This window comes from Leucoraja erinacea, chromosome 16 (genome assembly GCF_028641065.1).
Source record: "Leucoraja erinacea ecotype New England chromosome 16, Leri_hhj_1, whole genome shotgun sequence".
Taxonomy (NCBI): Eukaryota; Metazoa; Chordata; class Chondrichthyes; order Rajiformes; family Rajidae; genus Leucoraja; species Leucoraja erinaceus.
Genome location: NC_073392.1, coordinates 13,999,763 through 14,023,546, shown reverse-complemented (window position 1 = coordinate 14,023,546; position 23,784 = coordinate 13,999,763). Strand labels below are relative to the sequence as shown.

Below are 23,784 nucleotides of genomic sequence, written 5' to 3'. Positions count from 1 at the left end.
TGGTCAATGATAAATTGTTGAAAATGTTACACCTTTAGACTTTGGAAATTACTTTGTGTGTGGAATGTATCTGTGACTTGTGATAGGTTGGAGCAATTTCTTAGGAACTGTTCACTCCACACTCCCAGATTAAAACTTACACTGTGACATATCCTTACTGTTTAGCTCCAGCAGCAAGCAAACATAAAACAAAAATGACTTAATCTAAGAAAAGTTACATATAATCTATCATCTAGGTTACCATATTTATGATACACATCTAACGAGAAATCACAGCACCATTACACTGAGATGTTGCTCCTATAATCATTCAGATTCAAAGTAAAATTTGATGTTCCTACACAACAGCATAATATATTTACAACAACTTTGGTAAATCCACAGGGAAATTCCATTGCAAGATGTGCTGAATTCATTTGTAGTGAACGGCATCACATAAATTCTCTCTGGAAAATTCAGAAATGACGGCAATTTGTACTTTATATTTTAAGACCGAACTGCGAAGTGATGTATTTTGAGAAGTCAAATAGGGGTAGGACATGAGGAATAAATGGTAGGGCACCCAGGAATGTTGATGAACAGAGAGATCCAGTGGTGCAAGTGTATTGTTCCCTGAAAGAAGCAACTTGGGTGGATGGAGTGGTGAAGAAAGCATATGGTATAATGTAATAAAAAGGAACTGCAGATGCTGGTTTATACCAAAGATAGACACAAAGTGCTGTACTAACTCAATGGTTCAGGCAGCATCTCTGGAGAAAATGGATAGGTGATAGTTTGAGGAACTTTCAGACTGTAGAGTGGAGAGGGGGACTACAGGCAAGTTGCTTCCAATCCTCCCCCCACTCCCTCCCAAAATGAACTAGGGTCACGACCTGAAGTGTCACCTATCTATTTTCTCCAGAGATGCTGCCTGACCTGCTGAATTACTCCAGCACTTTATCCATCCAAAGCATATGGCATGCTTGCCTCCATAGGATGGGGCAATGTTAAAACATTACAAAACATTGGTTAGGCTGCAGTTCAGAGATGGTCAGCATGCTATGGGTTGGATTTGGTTGCACTGGATTGAGTGTATAAGAGATTCACCACAACATTACTTGGCTCAGAAGACTTTAGTTATAGTGTCATTGGTTAGGCTGAACTTATTTTCCCTGGAATGAAGAAGACTGTGGAATGACCTGATTGAAGTATGCAGCATTGTGAGAGCATTGTAAGTAAGATAGCACTACATGGGGAAAAAATGGGCTATCAGAGTACAGGTTTATGGTGTTAGGAAGGAGTTTTGAAGAGGAACAGAGGGAAGGTTTTTTTTTTACACAGAGAGTAGTTGATATCTGGAATGGGCTAACAGGGATGGTGGTGGAACCAGATCATGATATTTAGGAGGCATTCGGACAGATGCTTAAAAGGATACAGTCCTAATGTAGGCGTGAGATTAGTGTAAATGGACCATACAATTTGCAAGGACTTGGTGGGTAAAGGGTCTGTTTCTGTGATGGACAACTCCATGAGTCAATTTATCTTATTTTAGAGAAGCATTAAAGGTGATAATTCAGTGAGAGTGAAACATTGCTCTGAACAAGTGAACAGCCGACTCAGCAAGCTTCCTAGTTAGAAACAGAAACATTTTGTATTGATTCATTAAAATGTAAATCTGTTTTCTTTTTGAAGTAACATTTCAGGATGCAGGATTGGAGTGATTTGAAGCCTAATAGTTTAATTTAGTTTATTGTCACGTGTTGCATGCGGTCCAGTCAGCGGAAAGACTATTCGTGATCACAGCATGTTTTGGGAACAGCTTCATCTAACACCACAAGAAATTGCAGAGAATTGTGGATGCAGCCTAGGCCATCACACAAACCAACCTCACATTCATTGACTCGATCTACACTTCACGCTGCCTCGGCAAGGCAACCAGCATAATCAAGGATGAGTCTCACCCCCTCTTCAGACTATCTTTACAATATGGCAAAAAGAGTAACTTCAGAAGAACAAGATGACTTTGGCTTTATTGCACATCAATAATATTTTGTCATGCTTTACCTGAGTTTATTGAGGAAATATTTATAGGACTTGATTGCTAAGATTGGTAATCAGCTATTATTTCATCAATACAATAATTAAGATGGTAGAAAATAACTTAAATGCACAATAGATGTTTTGAGCGATTTTGATGGGATGGGTTATATCACTCAAAATCCTGATACAATCGCTGTATAATCGCGCACTATGGGTTGTAGTGCAAGGTATGTGGCATATACAAGACAGTGGCTGAAGGCCAACCCCTTAAGAATTTTGTAAGTTTCTATAAGGGGGGATCTTATAGAAACTTACAAAATTCTTAAGGGGTTGGACAGGCTAGATACAGGAAGATTGTTCCCGATGTTGGGGAAGTCCAGAACAAGGGGTCACAGTTTAAGGATAAGGGAACTGGATCGAGGTAGCAGATGTTTTCCAGAATTTTTAATCTGAATGAGAACTGTCTTGAAGTATACCTTGCATAGAAATGTTTAGAGAAGCCCATGACATTTGACATTAGGACCGAGATGAAAAAAACATTTTTCACACAGAGAGTGGTGAATCTCTGGAATTCTCTGCCACAGTTGAGGCCAGTTCATTGGCTATATTTAAGAGGGAGTTAGATGTGGCCCTTGTGGCTAAAGGTATCAGGGGGTATGGAGAGAAGGGAGGTACAGGATACTGAGTTGGATGATCAGCCATGGTCATATTGAATGGTGGTGCAGGCTCGAAGGGCCGAATGGCCTACTCCTGCACCTATTTTCTATGTTTCAATGTTTCTATGTGGCCTGAAAGATCTCTGTTGCTCCAGTCTATACCAATTGGGTTCCTTTAGGCAGCTTGAAGCCTCAAGATAGCTGCAAGTGAAATGTCATCTCCACAATGCTCTGACAGTGTTGCTCATTCTTCCAAAACTGCCATTGACAATCTCATTCAGCCCATTTCATTTATATTCCTAAAATAAATATTCGTTTGATAGTTTCATTAAATTACTTCAATCTAACTCACCGATTTTATTCATTAAAAAAAAGTAAAGATTAGTGAAGACAAATGTCTTCTCCTTACAGTCAGAAGCAGGAAAATTTATAGTGGGGAATAAGGAAATGGCAGAGAAATTAATCATATAGTTTTGTTCTGTCTTCATGGAAGGCGACATAAATAACACCCGAGAGATGCTTGGGGACCAAGAGGAGGAATAAAAGTAAATTGGTGTTAGTTGAATAATAGTGCTTGAGAAACTAATGGCACTAAAAGTTGATCAATCATCAGGCTTTATAATCTGCGTCCCAGAGTATTAGACAATGTGGCTGTTGAAATAGTGGATGCAGTGGCAATCATCAGCTGAACTTGGCTAGATTTACGGACAGTTTCTGCAGTTGGCAGGTGGCAAATGTATCCCCAAAAAAGTTTGGGAAGAGAAGGCATGGATCTATATACTGGTTAACCTGACATGAGTAATGGGGGAAATTGCTAGAGTCTATAATAAAGCTTGTGATAAAAGACTATTAAAAAATATCAAGGGGCCAGAAAAAAATCAATATAGATTTATGAAAGGAAAATGTTTTTTGACAAAACTCCTGAAGTGTTTTGAGGATGTAGCTGGTAGAATAGATAAGGGAGAACCAGAGGATATTCTGTGTTTATACTTTCAGAAGGTCTTTAGGTCATGAAACACGGTACCCATTTAGTCCAAAAATGCATAAAGTATATTTTCTAGACAATACTAATATTGATATCCATGTGTAATTCTATACACAAATCTAACAAAAATAAATTCACCACCTTTCTTGAAAATTTCAATTTTTTAACTTCACTTAAGAACATTTCTTAACTTCACTCGTAAATAGACAAGCTACAATTTTACAGTTAGTCCAATCTCTCCTATCAGAGTTTATCATGCCAGTATCTCATCAGTTGAATTTCTTTAGCCTGTTCACTGCTCCCAACTCAAGGAATTAAACAACGTTTATTTAGTGTCCAAATATATGGAAATATATGTATGTTTAATATGTACAATATGTGTACATATATGTACATAAATAAAATGCATGTCATTATTTGGCCAGGGAACAATGTGGAACCATTATAGGAAGAATGTTCTTGGTGGAAATATAGAAAGACTTTATTAGATTAAATTTGAGGATTAGTGAGTTGCTCCGTGAAAACTGAATGAGTATGGTCACGATTCATTGGAGTTCTGAAAAATGAGAGATGAAAACATTGTGATTATGAGAGGGACAGACTAGGCAGATACTGAGAGGCTCAAAATGCTAGAGTAACTCAGCGGGTCAGGCAGCATCTCTGGAGAAAAGGAATAGGTGATGTTTTGAGTCAGAACCTTTCTTCAGACCCAAAGTAGAACTTCAGTAGAAGACTCAGTAGACTTCTAGTGAGAGGCTGTTCACTGCAGCTGGATGCGGAAGCTTGGGATAAAGTCTCAAGAGTAAGGGGGTGGCTGTTTAGAAACAATATGGGAATAATCCTTTTCATGGCATAGGCTGCATTCCTTGAGGGAGCTGTATACATTTGGTTATATTGAACATTGTGGGAGAGATGTTTGAACTCAAAGAGAATCAGACCATGTGTGGCAAGTGAGTTTGAGGTACAGGATCAGCCATGGTTTAGTTGGAAGTGGGAAGATGCCTACTGCTCCTATTTCTTCCCAAGTCTCAGTTTTTTGGGGGGGGGCAGAGTTTTTGGTAGATGTTTAGTGTAAGGAACTTTCTTCAGGCAATTTTTCCAAAGGGAAAAGAGGTATAATCATGACATTACTTTAATTGTAATTACAAATACAATTGCTCTATCAAAATAAAACGCTTCTGATTCTATGGGAACTGCCTGCATTTCCACATTCCTCATTTAATTGTACTTGTTTACACACATAACTATCAGCAACTTTAGATTTCTATGCAGAATCCATAGTTGCTGTTAGTCATTCACCACTTTTCTTGATCAGTGTTCTGCGGGAAGAGGAGGTTTCAACAATTCCCCAATCCCTACGGTTTGGAATATACATAAATATCCAACACCAGGTATCAGGACTGCTACTAACTGCACACTAAACAAATTCCACCGTATCTAAATTGTTAGCACTATGGCAGTCCCAGATTATATTTGGGAATTCAAAATCACATTTTATGATAGCGTTATTATTCATGCAACTGGCTGCAATCTCTCTGCATATTAATTACTCTCATTCCCGTTGACAATTTGGGGACTTATAGTACAATCAGAGCAAGATGAATATCTCCTTGTTATTGCTCAGCTCCACCCATAAAGATTCACTGGATATTCCTTCAATAATGCCATCTCGGACTACTGCCATTATCTCCTGAATCAATATGTAAATAAACTCTTCTAAGCTCCCCCCCCCAAATCCAGAAGATCGACAAAGGTCCTCGTGGGGGCTGCTTTTTATAGTGCCCCAACCCTTGGCTGAACTACAGAGGGGTGGTCTCTTTGCAAGAGAATGTGAAAGCTCAGAGCTAATTTCACCACAACGATGACAAGAAATAGTTGATATCTTTGTACTTGTGCTGTTATTGCACCTGAAATAGATCTGGAGATAGAGTCTAGTTCCAATTGATTGTAACAATTAGAGAGGCTTTATTTGTGTATTTTGAATTGCAGGTGAGGATATCATTAATCCATGATCTAGAGTGGAATTGTTCAAGTGAACATAGAATCAAAACCTACCTAGTCAAAGCAAAATATTGATATTGATGTCCACAACAGATTTTCTGAAATGTGTTGTTTATTAAACTTAGCTGTGCATCAAATATTTAATACTTATTTCAATAGGGGCCTATTTAATAATCTGCTTTTTTCTGAGAATAATTCATGGCTCTCTCTTGATCTCTTGAAACCATTGTTGATTAATAACTTTATCATTGTACAGATGCCTTTTTGCATTCTCTTTTGTTTCAATTCAAAATTCATAACAAGAGGGAGAGCTCAATTTGATTGAAGAAACATTCTGTTTTCTTCTTCACTTCATCACCATACATGTTGTAAGATGCCCAAGGGTGTATTGATTGGTGGACTCCACGTAAAATGTGATTTCTCTGTGATATTGCAGGCTTCCATAGCATCAGTAGTATCCTAATGCATCCAACAATCACAAATAACATTTTCTCTGGAAGACTCTGTACAGTTTTACTCTTGATTGAAGCACAAGAAAAGGTGCACACTTTATGGAAGGCTCATTAAGGAACTGAGAACAAATCAACCTCTCTATATGTTGTTTCTCTTGGCAAATAAATCTATTATACTGCTTCCCTAATCTGGTCCTTGTGTGACAGTAGACCTGTGATTGATATTTAACCGCCTAGCAAGCTGGGTTTAAACAAAATTAGAATGAAACCATGAGGCCCCTATTCATTGACTCAGGATATGGGTATAGTGAAGTTTTTTTTCCAACTATGCCATCCTTTCAAAGTTCTCATTGCCAATTCCTGTGAGCCGATGAGTGAATTGAGAGAGTTGTTCCACAGACCAGTCAAGCAACACTCTGACAGTCTCACTCACAGTATTGCATCTTCAATTAATATTCCAGCATCCTTCGTAACAAGACTAAGCTGCTTTACAGCCCTGGGTGGGGCCCTATCTAGAGATTGTGTGCAGTTTGGGTCAATGTATCTGATAAAGGGTGGTCTCACATTGGAGGAAGAGCAACAATGGTTCATTGAATCTACTATGGCCTAAAACATAGTCCCCCCCCCCCCATTTCAGGACACCATAATGTTTGGGACACATGGCTTCACAGGCATTTGTAATTGCTCAGGTGTGCTTAAATGCCTCCTTAACGCAGGTATAATAGAGCTCTCGGCACATGATGAGCACATAAGCCATTATGAGACTGAGAAACAAGAATAAAACTGTTAGAGACATCAGCCAAATCTTAGGCTCACCAAAATCAACTGTTTGGAACATAATTAAGAAGAAAGAGAGCACTGGTGAGCTTACTAATCGCAAAGGGACTGGCAGGCCAAGGAAGACCTCCACAGCTGATGACAGAATAATTCTCTCTATAATAACGAAAAATCCCCAAACACCTGTCCTACTGATCAGAAACACTCTTCAGGAGCCACGTGTGGATTTGTCAATGACCACTGTCTGCAGAAGACTTCATGAGCAGAAATAAAGAGGCTGCACTGCAACATGCATACCACTGGTTAGCCGCAAAAATAGGATGGCCAGGTTACAGTTTGCCCAGAAGTACTGAAAAGAGCAACCACAGTTCAGGAAAATGGTCCTGTGGACAGATGAGACGAAGATTAACTTATATCAGAGTAATGGCAAGAGCAAAGTATGGAGGAGAGAAGGAACTGCCCAAGATCCAAAGCATACCACCTCATCTGTGAAACACTGGTGGGGGTGTTATGGCCTGGCATGTATGGCTACTGAAGGTACTGGCTCACTTATCTTCATTGACGATACAACTGCTGATGGTAGTAGCATAATGAATTCTGAAGTGTATAGACACATCCTATCTGCTCAAGTTCAAACAAATGCCTCAAAACTCATTGGCTGGTGGTTCATTCTACAGCAAGACAAATGATCCCAAACATACTGCTGAAGAAACAAAGGAGTTTTTCAAAGCTAAAAAATGGTCAATTCTTGAGTGGCCAAGTCAATCACCCAATCTGAACCCAATTGGGCATGCCACCTATATGCTGAAGAGAAAACTGAAGGGGACTAACCCCCAAAACAAGCATAAGCTAAAGATGGCTGCAATACAGGCCCAGCAGAACATCACCAGAGAAGACACCCAGCAATTGGTGATGTCCATGAATTGTAGACTTCAAGCAGTCATTGCAAGCAAAGGATATGCAACAAAATACTAAACATAACTACTTTGATTTACATGGCATTGCTGTGTCCCAAACATTATGGTGCCCTGAAATGGAGGAACTATGTATAAACACAGCTGTAATTTCTACATGGTGAAACCAAAATGTATAAAAAATGGCCTTTATTAAAATTTGACAATGTGCACTTTAACCATTTGAGATTGTTTTCTATTACAAATCTCAAATAGTGGAGTACAGAGGCAAATAATTATATGACTGGTCTTTGTCCCAAACATTATGGAGGTCACTGTATAAAATGATACTGGATAAAATGTAGAGGGGAGATGCTCCCAATGGTTGTGAGAGACCAGAACTGGAGTAATAGCTTCAGAAATGTTTTCACAAGGAACTGCAGGTGCTGGAATCGTGTATAAAACAAAAAGTGCTGGAGTAACACAGCGGGTCACTCCAGCACTTTATGATATTCATTGTGTTGTGCGACATGAAAGAGGTCAGATTCAGAACAGGTCTGGAAAAGAAAAGCTAGGCAAACATGCAATGTTGTAGGCCGTCATCAATATTAGAATCAATCTCCACTACAATATGTAATTTGACCTGAGAACATGATGTGCTGAAATGCTCAGCAGGTGAGGCAGCATCTGTCCAAGAGAAACCGTTAATATTTAGGATCCAAAACTCTAGCGATACCTTCATTGTATTAATGATTAATAAAATAATCATTTACTGAGTACCCTAATTGTGGTTCTCTGAAAGCAAAGTCCAGAATCTAAGAATGAATGTTCAAAATAGAACCATAATTTCTTCAACCATTTCTTCAAAAAAAGAATATCTTGTATAAAGAATTCATAAAATTCAGAACTATAGAAGCAGAAAGTAAATATAAAAGGTACAAAAACAAATTGACTAGTATTATGAGGATATGTAAGAAAGATTATTATAATAAAATATTAAACGATAATAAAAATAATATCAAGGGCATATGGAATGTGTTAAATAATATTATCAGGAATGGATCAATGAATATAAACTACCCTCAGTATTTTGAAGACAATGATACAACTGTAAGCAATATGAATGATGTGGTTAATGGGTTTAACAAATTTTTTGTAAGTGTGGGACCAAAACTGGCAGAAGAAATCGATAATCCACAGTCAGAAAAAGGAGAGGGGAAGGTTGTGGATTTGTTAGACAGCAACCCAAACTCAATGTTTTTGAAAGCAGCTGATGAAAAGGAGATTATTGACATTGCTAGTAATTGTAAGAATAAAAGGTCTACAGACTGGAATGACATTGATATGGCTTTAATCAAGGTAGTCATTGGTGTAATTGTAAAACCCTTAACTTATATTTGCAATTTATCTTTCAAAACTGGTGTATTTCCATGTAAAATGAAAACTGCCAAAGTCATCCCACTATACAAAGCTGGAGACAGAAATCAATTTACAAATTACAGGCCGGTGTCGTTACTCTCTCAGTTCTCAAAAATATTAGGAAAACTGTATGTAAGTAGATTAGATAACTTTATCGAGAAGGACGAATTGCTAGTTGTTGGTCAATATGGATTCAGGTCAAACATCCATGGCATTAATGGAGTTAATTGAAGACATTACCAGTTCTATAGATAACAAGAAATATGCAGTGGGTATATTTATAGATTTGAAAAAAGCATTTGATACAATTGATCATCATTTGCTAATCAAAAAACTGGAAAAGTATGGAATCAGAGGGGTTGTACTAGAGTGGATGAGAAGCTACATAAGTAAAATACATCAGTTTGTGCAAATAGGGGACTGCAAATCAACATGCTTAGAAATAACTTGTGGAGTCCCACAGGGGTCGGTTTTGGGCCCCAAATTATTTATTTTGTATATTAATGATATATGTAGGGTGTCAAACCTCTTGAAATTTGTGTTATTTGCAGATGACACTAATATTTTCTGTGATGGGGACAATTTGCAGCAGCTTTTGGAGGTAAATTGAGATAAATTAAAATTACTTGGATCAGTGTGATCTAAGCAATCTATAATGGGTTTAGTAATGCATTAAATTGATTTTTCACCATAAAAGCAAACATTTTCTCCCCTTTATCAGCTACTAATTTTAACAGTTTAATTTCACGTATGTCACAAAATATAACTGCTGTTCTTTAGGTTGTAATGGTTTTAATGGATACTGTCTGACTTTCTTGTTTCAGTTCAGACAATTTGATTTTCCAGTATTGTTGAGTTTCCAGTATTACCACAGCAACTATAAAAGTACTTATTTGGCTATAATGTGCTCCAAAATGTCCTCAGGTCCTGAAATGTACTAAATAGAGTATTTCTTGTGTTCTAATGATAGGCACTGTGTTAGTGACTAGAGCTCTGATCAGCTGTTCTGTTTATCCACGGAACAAGATGAGCAAACAATAATCTGGCACGTGTACTCCTGTTCCTCCATTTTGTAGGGTGTTGAAAACCAATGAAAAAAACGTTTGCTGACACTTTAATGATGCCAATTAGCTCAACCAGTAGATTCTCCGACTTCACCTTGAAATTATCTCAAAAGTCTATTGACACTGATTTATGTCAGAGTTGTGTTTCCCTATTTATACTGCAGTACTTCTTCTCTGTCTCGAAAACTGCCTTTTGGAAGCAGGATTGCTGGTACAGAGATATATTTGCAGCAATTGTTTTTTCTAGCACATCGTAAGAAGGTGTCAGTACCTACTGGAAGCTTTAAAACTGATTTAAGTATGTTGTAAGAATGTCTCCATTTTGTAGGAAGGAGAGTTTATAAGAAATAAAATTATCTCTCAGCATTTTCTGTTGTCCAACTAAAATATATTGTTGCACATATCATAGAACTAGCTTGAACGAGTTATTATTGAATGGATAGCATGGACAAAGTTGTCCACAGGGCCTGTTTCCAAATCTCAAATAGTGGAGTACAGAGGCAAATAATTATATGACTGGTCTTTGTCCCAAACATTATGGAGGTCACTGTATAAAATGATGCTGGATAAAATGTAGGGGGGGGGGGGGGGGGGTGCTCCCAATGGTTGTGAGAGACCAGAACTGGAGTAATAGCTCCAGAAATTATTTCACAAGGAACTGCAGGTGCTGGAATCGTGTATAGAACAAAAAGTGCTGGAGTAACACAGCGGGTCACTCCAGCACTTTATGATATTCATTGTGTTGTGCGACATGAAAGAGGTCAGATTCAGAACAGGTCTGGAAAAGAAAAGCTAGGCAAACATGCAATGTTGTAGGCCGTCATCAATATTAGAATCAATCTCCACTACAATATGTAATTTGAACTGAGAACATGATGTGCTGAAATGCTCAGCAGGTGAGGCAGCATCTGTCCAAGAGAAACCGTTAATATTTAGGATCCAAAACTCTAGCGATACCTTCATTGTATTAATGATTAATAAAATAATCATTTACTGAGTACCCTAATTGTGGTTCTCTGAAAGCAAAGTCCAGAATCTAAGAATGAATGTTCAAAATAGAACCATAATTTCTTCAACCATTTCTTCAAAAAAAGAATATCTTGTATAAAGAATTCATAAAATTCAGAACTATAGAAGCAGAAAGTAAATATAAAAGGTACAAAAACAAATTGACTAGTATTATGAGGATATGTAAGAAAGATTATTATAATAAAATATTAAACGATAATAAAAATAATATCAAGGGCATATGGAATGTGTTAAATAATATTATCAGGAATGGATCAATGAATATAAACTACCCTCAGTATTTTGAAGACAATGATACAACTGTAAGCAATATGAATGATGTGGTTAATGGGTTTAACAAATTTTTTGTAAGTGTGGGACCAAAACTGGCAGAAGAAATCGATAATCCACAGTCAGAAAAAGGAGAGGGGAAGGTTGTGGATTTGTTAGACAGCAACCCAAACTCAATGTTTTTGAAAGCAGCTGATGAAAAGGAGATTATTGACATTGCTAGTAATTGTAAGAATAAAAGGTCTACAGACTGGAATGACATTGATATGGCTTTAATCAAGGTAGTCATTGGTGTAATTGTAAAACCCTTAACTTATATTTGCAATTTATCTTTCAAAACTGGTGTATTTCCATGTAAAATGAAAACTGCCAAAGTCATCCCACTATACAAAGCTGGAGACAGAAATCAATTTACAAATTACAGGCCGGTGTCGTTACTCTCTCAGTTCTCAAAAATATTAGGAAAACTGTATGTAAGTAGATTAGATAACTTTATCGAGAAGGACGAATTGCTAGTTGTTGGTCAATATGGATTCAGGTCAAACATCCATGGCATTAATGGAGTTAATTGAAGACATTACCAGTTCTATAGATAACAAGAAATATGCAGTGGGTATATTTATAGATTTGAAAAAAGCATTTGATACAATTGATCATCATTTGCTAATCAAAAAACTGGAAAAGTATGGAATCAGAGGGGTTGTACTAGAGTGGATGAGAAGCTACATAAGTAAAATACATCAGTTTGTGCAAATAGGGGACTGCAAATCAACATGCTTAGAAATAACTTGTGGAGTCCCACAGGGGTCGGTTTTGGGCCCCAAATTATTTATTTTGTATATTAATGATATATGTAGGGTGTCAAACCTCTTGAAATTTGTGTTATTTGCAGATGACACTAATATTTTCTGTGATGGGGACAATTTGCAGCAGCTTTTGGAGGTAAATTGAGATAAATTAAAATTACTTGGATCAGTGTGATCTAAGCAATCTATAATGGGTTTAGTAATGCATTAAATTGATTTTTCACCATAAAAGCAAACATTTTCTCCCCTTTATCAGCTACTAATTTTAACAGTTTAATTTCACGTATGTCACAAAATATAACTGCTGTTCTTTAGGTTGTAATGGTTTTAATGGATACTGTCTGACTTTCTTGTTTCAGTTCAGACAATTTGATTTTCCAGTATTGTTGAGTTTCCAGTATTACCACAGCAACTATAAAAGTACTTATTTGGCTATAATGTGCTCCAAAATGTCCTCAGGTCCTGAAATGTACTAAATAGAGTCTTTCTTGTGTTCTAATGATAGGCACTGTGTTAGTGACTAGAGCTCTGATCATGTTCTGTTTATCCACGGAACAAGATGAGCAAACAATAATCTGGCACGTGTACTCCTGTTCCTCCATTTTGTAGGGTGTTGAAAACCAATGAAAAAAACGTTTGCTGACACTTTAATGATGCCAATTAGCTCAACCAGTAGATTCTCCGACTTCACCTTGAAATTATCTCAAAAGTCTTTTGACACTGATTTATGTCAGAGTTGTTTTTCCCTATTTATACTGCAGTACTTATTCTCTGTCTCGAAAACTGCCTTTTGGAAACAGGATTGCTGGTACAGAGATATATTTGCAGCAATTGTTTTTTCTAGCACATCGTAAGAAGGTGTCAGTACCTACTGGAAGCTTTAAAACTGATTTAAGTATGTTGTAAGAATGTCTCCATTGTGTAAGAAGGAGAGTTTATAAGAAATAAAATTATCTCTCAGCATTTTCTGTTGTCCAACTAAAATATATTGTTGCACATATCATAGAACTAGCTTGAACGAGTTATTATTGAATGGATAGCATGGACAAAGTTGTCCACAGGGCCTGTTTCCATGCTGTATCTCCAAACATAAACGTATATGCTGTGGGAATATCTCTTTTGGACCCTGGCAGAAATGATTTGTGATGTAGAGGTATTTTGTTCCTTGGTTAAAGCAAACTCCAGAATGGGGAAATAAACGCTTTTATTTGCAATAACATTTTCAAATCAGTTAATCAGTGTAATTCAAAATCAATCTGGGGTTCTCTAATTGTTCACATTAATTATTGACAAGAGTTGACTAATCTTCAGTATAGTTATGTCCATGCTTCATTAAAGCTGCAGGATTAGAAATTTGTCAATGTACATTTCTTTCTGGAAGGAGAAGGCACATATTTATAACCCACGGGCAAGGTTGATTGCACTACAAACGTAATTGTACAATGAAATGCATCTCACACTGTGCAGACTCCAGTGGAGAAGATGACTTGCCTCTTCTGTTCGTGAATGCTGATAGATGATCAAACTGGTAACTGGGGTAGGAAGAAAGGGCTCCAAGAACAGATCTGTCCGGAACAATTGGTGCAAAGCATTTGGGTCCTTAAATCAAAGCTTTCACAAAGATCTTTATCCTTTTGATTTGAAATAATCATGGAACTAGTCCACTGTCCATTTAATTGCCACAAGTTATATCATGGAATGTTTAAGAGCATTGGATGCTGCAAAGACTTCAGGACAGGATAACAGCCCTCCTGAGGATGTGCTCCAGAAGGACAGCACACTGGCGGCAGCGGAGGAGTTGCTGCCTTAAAACGCCAGGGACCGGGGTTCGAACCTGACTATGGGTGCTGTCTGCACGGAGTTTGTATGTTCCTCCTGTGACCGCGTGGGTTTTCTCCAGGTGCTCTGATTTCATCCCCCATTCCAAAGATGTGCAGGATTGTAGGTTAATTGGCATCTGTAAATTGTCTCTTGTGTACAGGCTAGGACTAGTGTACGGGTGATCGCTGGTCAGTGTGGACTCAGTGGGCTGAAGAGCCTAGTTCCACGGTATCTCTAAACTAAACTAAACTAAAGGAGCTGCATTTCTAGTTAAGCTGGTCCAATGCAACCATAACCATACCCGGTGAAAGAAAAAAAGCGTTAGAGGTATGTGTGACAGAGAGAGAGAATAATTTGAAGGGATACAGAAAAGAAAATTAGTCTGGCGTGTGCTGGCTTGAACTTGGTGGACTGAATGGTCTCCTATATTGTAAGGGTAAGAACAAAGAACTAGAACAGTGCAGTATAAGAACAGGCCCTTAGGCCTGCAATATATGTGCAGAACATGACTACAAGGCCTAGTCATAAACCATTTCCCTCTATTCCTCCATATCCATGTACCCATCCAGAGGCCTCTTAAATGCCACTATCATATCTGCCTCAACCACCAACCCTGGCAATACATTCCAAGCACTCACCACGCTCTGTGTAAAGACGCAACCTCGCAACCTGTGTAAAGTTTGCCCCACTAAACATAGAAACATAGAAACATAGAAAATAGGTGCAGGAGTAGGCCATTCGGCCCTTCGAGCCTACACCGCCATTCAATATGATCATGGCTGATCATCCAACTCAGTATCCTGTACCTGTCTTCTCTCCATACCCCCTGATCCCTTTAGCCACAAGAGCCACATCTAACTCCCACTTAAATATAGCCCAATGAACTGTCCTCAACTACCTTCTGCGGGAGAGAATTCCAGAGATTCACCACTCTCTGTGTGAAAAAGGTTTTCCTCATCTCGGTCCTAAAAGATTTCCCCCTTATCCTTAAGCTGTGACCCCTTGTTCTGGACATAGAGCTGTGTCCACTAGTATATGATTTTCCCATCCTGGGAGAAAGGTTCTGAGTGTCTACTATGCCCTGAACCGTTTACATTTTATAAGTAAACCTTTCCCAGATTTGAAAACATTCCCGCCAGAAGAAAACTAAATATTTTCCATGGCACACAATAAGGATGATTTTCTGACACTGTGACCAGTCCAAGCAAGATTGTCGTGTTTATAATTGATACGAGCAGAATTAGGCCGTTTGGCCCATCATCTATTCCGCCACTCCATCATGGCTAATCTATCTCTTCCTCCTAACCCCATTTTCCTGCCTTCTCCCCATAGCCCCTGACACCCGTACTTTGTCATGCTTTGAATGCAACTCTCAGCAGACAATCTGCACTTACAAACAACTTTTCCCTTCAATGTACCTTATTTCAATGAACTGCAATTCTCTCCACTTTCTTTCAGGGTCTAAAAGAAAACTCATTAAAATAATCATAATGGCACATTGCACAGTTGATGACTTGAGCTTCTTATTTTAATTCCTACTTCTAAGATCAGAACTCGAGGATGGGGTTGAGATATTCTGATTTAAAACTGTATTAAACCTCTTCAGTATCCTTTCAACTGCTAGTTACTGTACTAATTTCTCCCTGGAGGCAAGTCATTTTAGCTAAAAGAAAATTAATAAACTTAATTTTGAAGTGGTCAGATACATTTTAGAACATCATGGTCTGCTAACATGGCATACTGTGGCTGGCATAGAATATACGTTTTATTTTAGTTTCTTCTAAGCTTCTGATTGGCCAACATTCACTATCCATCCCTAATTGTCAGTGAAGGGAGATTCAAGCATTTTTTGGCAGTAATTAAAATCAGTCACGTTACTTAACTAAATGCAGATCATATTTACCTTTTGCATATGCACAACTGTATTTTCAAGAACTCTCAACTACACAAATAAAGTGGATTTTTGTGTGATATTGTCATGATATGAAAAAATGTTACTTGTGAATTCAATTTTCATGTAACGTAGCACAAGACCTGATAAATTGGTGTTATTTGTATGTGAAAGAGCAAACAAAAGTGCATGGACAATAAGAGTGAACAAAATATTGACTTGTTTTGCAATGTTCTAAAATAATCTTGAGATTCTCCATTTGTTTCAACAGTTCCTGAAGCTGAACCTTTGAACGTTGCTGTTGAAATCATGAGCAGTACTTTAGTTAAAGTCAGATGGTATGAAGTACCAAAAGAAAAAATTCACGGACACCTGGGAGGTTATAAGGTAAATTTTCCTCTGCATCATTGTCTAATTGTTCATGTATAAGTCTGCATTGTTCCAGAGGTATTACGTATCCAAATGGTTGTTAGTTATCTTTAAAAATTGCTTTTTGAATTTAGGTTGCAAGGTACACGTATAATCATCTTGAATTTTACAGTAAGATATCTCTAGTTATGAATGCTAAATAAGTTGCGAGTGAAATCATGGTAATATATCATTTTCAGCATCATGGGGCATTATGTGCGACCAAGACCCATTTAATTACAAATGAAAAATATGGTAGTCATGGAAAAATAGCAAGACTAATCTCATTAAAAAGGCTCCCTCCCGAATCCTTCAATGAAGTAGGAGAAAAACTTTATTATGACCAGATTGAAATTTACTTTTGCTGATTCTGCTCTTGCTGACCTACAAACAAATTGCCATTGGTACCTCTGAAAAATTGCCTTGGTTTGCCTGCCCAGGAAGGAACTATATGTGTACATGGATATATTTGGAGAGTGTTTCTCAAGGTGATAAACGAAACAGGATACTAAACAAAGATGACTTTTTAAAAATAAACATTGAACTAATCTACTAAATATCAGCACCAATGCCAACCTGTTTCAGCTTTATTGGAGGCTGGTCACCACCAGTCTGCAAATGACAGCCCATCACTCTGGAAGTGTCCAATGGAAGGTAGATCATCATATAAGAGGTCTCAAGCTTGGCCATTGGGGATAAATTATATGAATCAATTGAGATCTTTCTTTGATCACCAATCACCAATTTGAAACAAAGTAATGGGGCATAGAATGGGGTAATGAATGGGGTAATGAATGCATACAGTCGCCGACCCACACCTTCTCCCCACACCTTTGGCACCAAATCCAACATGTTTATTTATGGGATTCTACTGCACAGAGGAGAAATATACATGTATTTGCAGTTGTGAGAAATAATTTGTCTGGTTGCATATGTGGTGTGGTGGCGCCTAACGGCAGCGGCTCGACTACAGTCCGTATCTTTTTTTGAACTTTTTGTCTCGTTAAATGTATTTCTTGACCCTAGTTATATTTAAATAACACAATACACAATAGGGGGCGGGGGAGAACCGTTAGTCTCTTCTCTGTTCAGGGACCCGACTTTTTCCCTGTCGGGTCTCCAGTGTCATTGGGCCTAACATTGTGGAGCCGGCGGCGGCCTCCGGCTGGGATCATCTTGATGGCTCCAGTTGTGGAGCCTGCGGACCTGACATCGGGGAGCTGGCTGATTTTGAAACAGGAAGAGCTGTGGTGGCGCGCCGATGCGACCCGGCTTCGGAGCTTCGGAGGCTCCGGCCAGAGACCCGGTGGACGGTGACATCGGGAGCTCGCAGGTCCCTGGTGGGAGACCGCTTTTCGGAGCTCCCGCAACGGCAACTTCTCCCGCTGGAATCGCGGGGTTTAAAGGACACGGAGCGGGGCCCAACATCGCCCCGCGTGGCTTAAACGGCCACAGGTCTTACCATCGCCTGCCGGAGACTTTAACATCGGGAGCTCCAGTTCGCGTCGACGTGCAGTTAGACTGCTGGACCGCGGGAGAAGAACAAAGGGAAGAGACTTTGCTTTCCATCACAGTGAGGATGTGTGGGAGATTCACTGTGATGGATGTTTATGTAAACTGTGTTAAGTGTGGGTCTTGGGTTTTTTTTGTAATGTAAGACTGTAGAAAATGCAATTTTGTTCAAACCAAGCTGTTTGAATGACAATAAAAGGCATTCTATACTATCTTTTTCATTCTAAGAATATTGGACTGAATATTCTTCTGAATATTCGTCTATTCTGAATGTTCTGGCTGAGGCAGACACTCTCCAAAGGGAACTGCCCACATTCAGCCCCTAGCAGGAAGGTATATCCTGCAATCAGGTGGACTTACTGATCCTCTGGGGTGAGCAGAGTGCCTCATGTCACTCTGTCTATCGCAGTACTCTGTTGCTGGACTCTCTGTGGTGTTCAGATTAATACAATCAAAGTGAATTTCTCATAATTCTCCTCAAGTTAATATTGCCACAGGTTTACAGTATGATAAGTTAGAACTTTATTTATCCCAGGAGGGATAATCCCTAATCAATTGAATTGAGATTTATCAATCTAGAGTTTCAGAGGAGAACATCATTACTTTATTACTTAATTACTTTATTATTTGAACCAGTGTTTTAATGTTTTTAATACATTTTACAAAATTTCAAGGTATATTAATTTATTTTCTTGGGGTCATAAGATCATAAGGGATAGCAGTAGAATTAGGCCATTCGTTCCATCAAGTCTACTCTACCATTCAATCATGGCTGATCTACAGTTAACTTATAAATAACTTTGTGGTCAAAATTGTTTACACACTCATGTCAAGTCACACAGGCTTTGACTGGAGTTGACCTTCTTCCCAATCCTTGCCTCCTGTGACATTCTAAGGTCGAGCCTGCAGCACCTCATCAGCCGAGGCCCAGTCGCAGCTGAAGCCTCACCATGTCTTGCTGCCCGACTCCAGGATCAGGAAAGCCAGGATAATTAAACCAGTTGTACAGCACAAGTGTACAAGTGTCAACCACTGGCTGTGTGCTCACACGATCGAATCCACTGAAAGGAGAGCAGTTGCCACACAATGCTGGTGACCATGGTTCACTCCAGACCTCCGATGTTGGCAGGGTGGAGTTTGATTGTTTTCCTTGTGGCCACGTGCCCCGGTTTCCTCCCACATCCCAAATACCTGCCGATCGGTAAATTTATTAGCAACTGCAAATTGCCTCATCTGTGGATGGGTGTTAGGAGAATCGGGGAGAGTTGAAGAGAAGGGAGAGTGAATGGGATACAGGAAAGGGAGAGGAAGAATGGGACTGTGTTAGAAGGAACTGCAGATGCTGGTTTAAACCGAAGATAGACACAAAAAGCTGGAGTATCTCAGCGGGTCAGACAGTGTCTCTGGAGAAAAGGAATAGGTGACGTTTCGTAGGGTCTCGACCCGAACATCACTTATTTATTTTCTCCAGAGATGCTATGCTGTCTGACCCATTGAGTTACTCCAGCTTTTTGTACGATACGATATGATACGATAGAACTTTCTTTATCCCGGGAGGGAAATTGATCTGCCAACAGTCATAGAAACACAAAAATGCATGAAACATGAAATTGTGTCTATCTTCAGAAGAATGGGAAAATAATCTTCTGAGCTGACATTGATGAGCTAAATGGCCTCCTTTAATGTTGTAAGAAAGTAAACATGGAATAAATGAGAAATTAATCTGCAGGAAATTGGTATTGGTTTGGGTAAGTGAGCAGGTTTGTGTCGCAAGCACGTTCAGACGATCAATTGACAAATTTCACAGTCTGAGTGTATTACACACAAAGAAACAAATATTGATTTCCGTAAATGTGAATTATTCTTCACTTTTTACACCATTTTTTATTTTGTCTTTATTTCTGCACAAATTTATATTCACTGTAGAAATGGATGCATTTGTTTTTAAGAGATGCATAGCAATGGACAGGTCAAGGCAAGCACACTGAAATGTTTCTTCTTCCCAAGGCAATTTTGTGCAAATGTTACTATTTGGTTTTAATAACTAAAGCAATAAGTTTATTAATATTTTGCTTTAACATGAGTTTTATAATGGGCTCAATGGGCAGTACAAATATATCACAATAAATTAGTTTATCTTCTCTCCAGAATTAACCAGGCTCTCCGTGAGCAGTCCATTCATCACATGATAGCATATATATCATCATTAATGGTCATATGGGAGAGAAAATTGTCTTTGGTCACTAGTCCTTAATGAATGTGCATGTAGCAGTCTCCAGCTGCAACTCTCTTCTGCACTTTACTTCCTTGTCTTCAGTGAATTTAAATATGGGCTAAGCAAAGCTGCCGATGTTAGTGGCCCAAGACAAATTTCTAAACATTTGTGTTAATCTGTAATAATGAAAAATCTGATATGACGTTGATAAACATTCAATGCTTTATTTCTAATGCATGGCACAAGGTTTGTTTTTTTATTCTAGGTAACATGGATTTAATTGTTTGGCTCATTTGCAGGGTATAGCCCCGCTTTCTTTGGTCCACGAACTGATGGTCAGACCTCAACCGGATTTTAGGAGGTGAACCCACCAGACTGGAAAGTGTAGGGAGGAACTGCAGATGCTGGTTTAAACCGAAGATAGACACAAAAAGCTGGAGTAACTCAAAGGGACAGGCAGCATCTCTGGAGAGAAGGAACGGGTGACCCGTCTGAAGAAAGGTCTCAACCCGAAACTTCACCCATTCCTTCTCTCCAGAGATGCTGCTGTCCCACTAGACTGGAATCTTGATGGGTTTTTGTGGTATCTCTTTGTATATTATTTATTTTATTCCAGTGAAACTTTGAAATGTGATCATGTTGTAATTGCTTAGTCAACTTGATGATGTCATCAGAAAGATTTTGCAGATGATCTGCAATACCCAGATTTGTGAATTTACACTGTAAATCCATTTTCAAAATCATGTCATGGATAACTGTACAGTTAAACATGCATTCAGCAGTGCTATCCTTTGAGAGATCTTCAACTGCCTGGAGGATATTTGGTTATCATTTCCCATTGAATTTTGTAGGGCATTCAAGTTCAAGTTACATTTATTGTCACATGCACCAATTGGTACAGTGAGATTTCAGTTACCATACAGCCATACAAATAAAATAACACAATACACAATAGGATTTAACATAAAGATCGCCCCCCACGGAATCAACGGTTTCCACTGTGAAGGAAGGCAATAAATTTCAGTCATCTTCCTCTTTGTTCACCCGTGGTCGGGGCCTTTGAGCCCTCTGCAGTCGCCGCTACGGCGGCCTGATGTTCAGGCCCTCTCGCCGGGATGATCCGAACTCCTATGTCGGAACGGAAGAACATTCTCAGCGGCTTGGAGTTTCTGAATCGCCCACTTCTTACCGGAGACTGCGGCTCCCACAGGCCGAGATGGGCGGAGATTCAACACTGGCGACCCTCAGCAAAAGATCCTAGGACTCCGCGAAGTTGTTAGTGCCACCCACGGCTGGAAGCTCTGCAAACCACAGCTCCACGGTGTTAAACACAGCGATCCCCAGTAAGGCATCGCCCGCTCCGCGATGGAATTCAGTGTATTCCCAAGCAGTCAATACAATACAATACAATACAATACCGTTTATTTGTCATTTGAACCTCACATGAAGTTCAAACGAAATTTGGTTTCTGCAATCATACAAGAAAGGAACCAAGACTCACACCAACACAATTTACACAAACATCCATCACAGTGAATCTCCTCCTCACTGTGATGGAAGGCAAAGTCTTGTCTCTCCCCTGCTCTCCATTCCTCTCCCGAAGTCAAAGTCAAAGCCCCTGGCGGACACTAGCAAGTCCCACGGCCACTTAAAGCCGCGCCGGGCGATGTAAGGCCCTGATCCGGGTCCCGATGTCAGAGCCCCCGGCGGGCGCTAGCAAGTCCGCGGCCATTTAAAGCCGCGCCGGGCGATGTAAGGCCCCGCTCCAGGTCACTTTCAACCCCGCAATTTGGGTGGGAGAAGTCGCCGTTGCCGGTGCCCCGCAAAGCAGTCTCCCACCGGGGACCCGCGAGCTCCCGGTGTCACCATCCACCGGAGTCGGGTCGCAGCAGCGCGCCACCACAGCTCTCCACGCTCCGAAGCCGGCCAGCTCCACGATGGTAGGTCTGCAGCTCCGCCGGCTCCATGACTTGAGCTGTCGTTCCGGTTGGAGGCCGCTGCACGGTGCTAGGCCCCAACGGCAACGGAGACCCGACAGGGAAAAGGTCAGGTTCCCGTACAGGGAAGAGATCTAAAGTTTCCCCCACCCACCCCCCCTGCCCCCCACACATACACAGTCAAAAACCCACCACAAACTGTACACTCAACAGGACAATAAAATAAAAAGAGACAGACGAACTGCATAGGCCGCTGCGACATCGGGAGAACGTCGGGAGAAGTCACAGGGAGAACGTACAACCACCATACAGACAGCACACGTTTTCGGGATCAAACTTGGGTCTCTGGCACTGTAAGGCAGCAGCTACACCGCTGCACCTCTGTGCCACCCTCATTTAGTCTTAGTGATTCATTCTGTGATGGTGGTCTTCTCTGACCTCTGAGGGTAAGGGACTATCAGCTAAGAAAAAAAGTTATTGACATCTTGACACGGTGCTACATTGTGCAAAAACTGTACACAGTAGCACTGTGTGAATAATGCACACATTCCACCTCACTTAATCTCCTGGCCTAACCACCGCCGTGTTCAGACCAAGATTCTGCTGGCCGAGCTGAACTGTAAAAGCCATGCTCTGCATGAATATTCATGGATGCTTAATTCTGAAGAAGGGTCTCGGCCGGAAACGTCAGCCATTCCTTCTCTCCAGAGATGCTGCCTGTCCTGCTGAGTTACTCGAGAATTTTGTCTATCTTCAGTTTAAACCAGCATCTACAGTTCCTTCTGATCTTTGTGGATGCTAGGAGGCTGCAAGGTGACTTGGATAAGTTGGGTGAGTGGGCAAATGCATGGCAGATGCAGTATAATGTGGATAAATGTGAGGTTATCCACTTTGGTGGCAAGAACAGGAAAGTAGACTATTATCTGAAAGGTGGCCGATTAGGAAAAGGGGAGATGCAACGAGACCTGGGTGTCATGGTACACCAGTCATTTAAAGTAGGCATGCAGGTGCAGCAGGCGGTGAAGAAAGCGAATGGTATGTTAGCATTCATAGCAAAAGGATTTGAGTATAGGAGCAGGGAGGTTCTACTGCAGTTGTACAGGGTCTTGGTGAGACCACACCTGGAGTATTGCGTACAATTTTGGTCTCCTAATCTGAGGAAAGACATTCTTGCAATAGAGGGAGTACAGAGAAGGTTCACCAGACTGATTCTTGGGATGGCAGGACTTTCATATGAAGAAAGACTGGATAGACTAGGCTTGTACTCGCTAGAATTTAGAAGATTGAGGAGGGATCTTATAGAAATTTACAAAATTCTTAAGGGGTTGGACAGGCTAGATGCAGGAAGATTGTTCCCGATGTTGGGGAAGTCCAGAACAAGGGGTCAGAGTTTAAGGATAAAGGGGAAGTCTTTTAGGACCGAGATGAGAATTTTTTTTTCACACAGAGTGGTGAATCTGCAGAATTCTCTGCCACAGAAAGTAGTTGAGGCCAGTTCATTGGCTATATTTAAGTGGGAGTTAGATGTGGCCCTTGTGGCTAAAGGGATCAGAGGGTAAGGAGAGAAGGCAGGTACAGGATACTGAGTTGGATGATCAGCCATGATCATATTGAATGGCGGTGCAGCTC

General features: G+C 39.9%; 1 protein-coding gene across 8 annotated transcripts in view; it reads left to right on the top strand.

Moving 5' to 3' along the window:
• chl1b (cell adhesion molecule L1-like b) overlaps positions 1-23,784 on the top strand; it is a 610,347-nt gene that overhangs the window by 435,987 nt on the left and 150,576 nt on the right. For all 8 annotated transcript variants that reach the window (XM_055647708.1, XM_055647706.1, XM_055647709.1 and 5 more), the window contains one exon: positions 16,355-16,470. In XM_055647708.1, coding sequence (XP_055503683.1) covers positions 16,355-16,470 — 116 coding nt within the window. The remainder of the gene's footprint in view (positions 1-16,354; positions 16,471-23,784) is intronic.